The 4,216-nt window shown below is 52.2% G+C and overlaps 1 protein-coding gene across 1 annotated transcript; it reads right to left on the bottom strand.

The window, feature by feature from the left end:
• Positions 1–1,293: 1,293 nt before the first annotated feature.
• On the bottom strand, positions 1,294–3,000 carry LOC104983510 (EKC/KEOPS complex subunit LAGE3-like; the record flags this gene model as incomplete). Its single annotated transcript, XM_010832939.1, has 4 exons — positions 1,294–2,047; positions 2,208–2,336; positions 2,661–2,854; positions 2,908–3,000. Coding segments are annotated over 4 exons (531 nt in total), but the record flags the coding sequence as incomplete, so codon positions are not given.
• Positions 3,001–4,216: the final 1,216 nt, after the last annotated feature.

Raw genomic sequence — 4,216 nt, 5'->3', positions numbered from 1 at the left:
TCCCAGCTCCCCTTGGGACAGGGTCAGCCTTGGCCTCACCTCTGGCCCTGCCCCTTCCCCTGGCTGCCCCCGCCCATCTTCAGGAGAGGGCCTGGACACCAGCAGCACTCGGGGTGGGCAAGGCACCAAAGGTGCCCTCAGACTATGGCTCTGCGGCTGACACAGAAGCCTGTCTAGACTTCTCAGGCTGGGCCTGGGCCTCCTCCCAGGCTGTGTTCTCTGAAGCCTGGAGAGCTTGAATCAGGCTCCTGCCAGGGCCAGATCTGGGCCTGGGGGCACCGGACTCTCCTCCTCCGGGCCTTGCTGCCAAACTCCGTCTGCGGGGTCTGCGCGCCCCAGACCACTCACCCCCCGCTGCCCTGCCCTGTGCACGCCTCGAGGGGCAGAGGTGGCAGTGCCTTACTCCTTTGTTCTTCTGCCTCCTTGGAGGAACCCAGCCCCGGTCCATGCTCCTACAAACTCGATTTGCCCCCCTTTTTTTTTCTGCATGAGGTTTTCTTTGACCCTGTCATCTTTTTTTTCCTAATTAAATGTTGGGAAATGGAGTTGGCATGTGGCTTTGTTCTCAGGGCAGGTGGAAGCAGGTGGGGAGACTGTCGGACTCCGCCTGAGCTGGATGCCATCTGTGGGAGGAAGGGTGACTCCTTGTGGGGTTTCTGAGGATCTGAGGTGGTCCAGGATGGCCATGTCCAATCCATCAATGAGGCCGGGTGGCTACACCTTCAAGACACGTTCAGAAGCCACTTCCTTCTCCCCATCTCCACTGCCCCTGTGTGGTCCAAGCTGCCCTTGTCTCTTGCCTGGATGCCAGTCTCCCCATTTCTGCCCTGGCTACCTTCAGCCTCTTCTCACCATGGGAGGCACCGGGACCCTGTTAATAAACATGGTGGCCCTCGTCCCCACTCTCTTCAAAATGGTCCAGAGCTTCATGGCCACCAAACACCTTCATGTCTGCCAACTCTGTACTGTCCCGAGTGCATTGCAGTCATTGTGCCCCTGTGCAGTGCTGAGTCCCTCAATCGTGTCTGACTCTTTGCGACTCCATGGACTCCCACCAGGCTCCTCTGTCCATGGGATTCCCCAGGCAAGAATAATGGAGTGGGTTGCTATTTTCTCCTCCAGGGGATCTTCTGGACCCAGGGATCAAACCCTCATCTCTTGTGCCTCCCACACTGGCAGGTGGATTCTTTACTGCTACACCACCTGGGAAGCCCCCAATGGTGACACTAATGTGGGAAAACCAGAATTCTGGTGGGAGGGTATTTTATGGAGAGTAATTTCACATACTTTAGATTGAGAGCTTTAAATATTTAATTAATTCTACTTCTTATAATCTTAATCATTCATGCAAAGATCTATATACAAGCATTCCACTGAATCATTACCTATAATATGGCAAAGACTGAAAATAGTTTAAACATTCAATAATGATTTTGAAGAATATTTAGAAAAAAGTTCATGTTAGATGAGAAATACCAAGAAAAATGCTAAACTTGCACAATATCAAATATTATTGTTACACGTTTACTATATAACTATAAAACTCAGAAAATACTCCAAAATATTGATAGTAGCTAATACTGAATGAGAGACAGGACCTATCCTCCTCCATTTCTTAGATGATCTTCACTTACACTGTACTACTTGACTATCTGAATCACATAACCCTCCAATCTAAGGACAAAGGCAAGAATTTTGAAGGTACTATAGTTGAAAATAAACTCATCATAGGTCAATTTTATTTTCAGTAGTTAAGCATTTAAGCACCAAACAATGCAAGTGGACCTTGAGCACCCAAGGGCCATTATAGGCAAAAGATGAGGCCCCCATAATAACTCGGCAACTAGTGCAGGAATCACTGCCCTAGGAAGGATCACTGTCTAGGAAGGGCCACCAGGTCAGACCTTAACCCCCCCTTTCCCCAGCCCTGGCTTAGCGGGCAACAGAGGGCCCAAAGCACTGCATGGTTCGCATCACCAGAGAAAGCTGGTCCAGAAAGTTGACAATGGAGATTCGAAGGAGGCGGCAATCTTCAGCTCTCCAGCAGCTGAAAGTGACAGAAAAAGAGAATCAAGGTGGAGACAGGCGCAGCACACTGCGTCACCTCCATAAACACAGCCCTTGAGTGTGTCCAAATAGAGCGCCCCTGGAGAGAGACGAGCTTGGTCACCTGCTACCACTTCCAACCAGCCCCTTTTCCAACTTACACCACCAGGACACTGCCGCTCACTGTGAGCTCCTTCCCAACCGCTCCACGGTGAGGTTCGATATCTGGGGCCAGGGACCCACGGGCAATCTCTGCCTCCAAGGCGGACGGGAAAGGCACGCTTAGGGTGCTGATGGAGACGCGGTTAAGGTACCACCCACAAGGATTTGGAGCTCTGGGTCCTGTCTCAGGACCTCTTCCAGCCCCTCCGGGCCACTCGTAGCCCTAATCCAGCCCAACTACCCCGTTGCCCCGTGATCCCATTTCTGCCCCCGACTCACGCCACCCCGGCCCATCCCCGCTTCCAGTCTCCCTTCAGCTTTCTATTCTCTGCCCGCCCCAAGCGCCCTGGCCATTCCACCCCTCAGCAGCCCCTGAGCCGCCGGTCCGTTTGTCCCACCTCCCACCGCAGGCAGCCCCCAGCCCTATCTGCACTGCCCTTCGAGTAGGATACAATACGCATGGTCTGCTTCCCGGCCGTTGGGCCGGGGACCACGGGTCTCCGCCCAGCCCTGAAGAGTGCTGGGCCGGCGCGACACCCGGAGCTCCGTGGTCTGCAGCGGAAGCAGCACTCGCGCTGCGGGGGCCCCCCGGCACCCCGAACCCCGCGGCCCCGGCTTTCGGCGCCACCCGCCAGGCTGCCTGCGCCTACGTCCCAACCTGTCTCCTGCATGGCTGCCGTGCTCCGCCTCCAACTCCACCCACGGGTTCCGGGCCTTGGCGTCGCCCGCCCACTCCGCGAGCGGCTGAAAAACTGCTGCTCCTTCCTGAAGCGCCGCCCCCGCCCCGCGCGCCTGCGCAAACAGGTCCGGTGGAGCCGGCCGGCCGATGGGGGTCTCCGTTGGCCGCAGGGAAATGAGCCTCCCTTCCACAGTTCGGGGCTTCCCTTGTAGCTCAGTGGGTAAAGAATCTGCCTGCCATGCAAGAGATCCGGGTTTGATCCCTGGGTCAGGAAGATCCCCTGGAGGAGGAAATGGTAACCCACTCCAGTATTTCTGCTTGGAAAATCCCCTGGACCGAGGAAGCAGGCAGGCCCATTGGGTTCAGAACAAAAGAGTCAGACACGACTTAGTGACTAAACCACAGAGTCGGGCACGACTGAGGGACTAACTCTTTCTTTCCCACAGCTCGGGCCGTTCGCAAACTTTATTATTATTTTTTTTCAACCATATTTTTTTTAATTTTTTTTAAATTTTATTTTATTTTTAAACTTTACAATATTGTATTAGTTTTGCCAAATATCGAATTGAATCCGCCACAGGTATACCCGCGTTCCCCATCCTGAACCCTCCTCCCTCCTCCCTCCCCATACCATCCCTCTGGGTCGTCCCAGTGCACCAGCCCCAAGCATCCAGTACAGTGCATCGAACCTGGACTGGCGACTCATTTCATACATGATATTATACATGTTTCAATGCTATTCTCCCAAATCTCCCCACCCTCTCCCTCTCCCTCTCCCACAGAGTCCATAAGACTGTTCTATACATCGGTGTCTCTTTTGCTGTCTCGTACACAGGGTTATTGTTACCATCTTTCTAAATTCCATATATATGCATTAGTATACTGTATTGGTGTTTTTCTTTCTGGCTTACTTCACTTAAACTTTATGACTCGATTTTAACTTCCCTTTTCTGTTCTGCAAGTTTTTGACAGTAACCTTGTACGGCATTTTTAATCAAAAATAAGTTTTTAAAGTGACATGAAATTTCTGATGGTGATAGGCCTGTTAGTTTTTTGTTTTCCTCCTTTGTAATCATAAGGAAGGGCATAAAGGTGAAGTAGGTTATCAAAGCCTGTTGCATCACCCCTCAAAATCCATCCTGAATCAGCCTACCCTCTCCCCCTTCATTGCTAGTCTCCACCGGTGGCCACCCTATCTCCCTGAACTTGAAAAGCTTTATTTTTTCGCATATAGTTTAATTGTTTTTGCCTGTGCTGGATCTTCCTTGCTGTGAGGGCTTTTCTCTAGTTGCAGCAAGCAGGCTCATTGCAGTGGCTTCTCTTGTTGGC

This window comes from Bison bison, unplaced genomic scaffold, assembly GCF_000754665.1.
Source record: "Bison bison bison isolate TAMUID 2011002044 unplaced genomic scaffold, Bison_UMD1.0 scf7180017862955, whole genome shotgun sequence".
Classification (NCBI taxonomy): Eukaryota; Metazoa; Chordata; class Mammalia; order Artiodactyla; family Bovidae; genus Bison; species Bison bison.
Note: the sequence above shows the minus strand (reverse complement) of the source record. Positions and strands in the feature narration are given on the sequence as shown.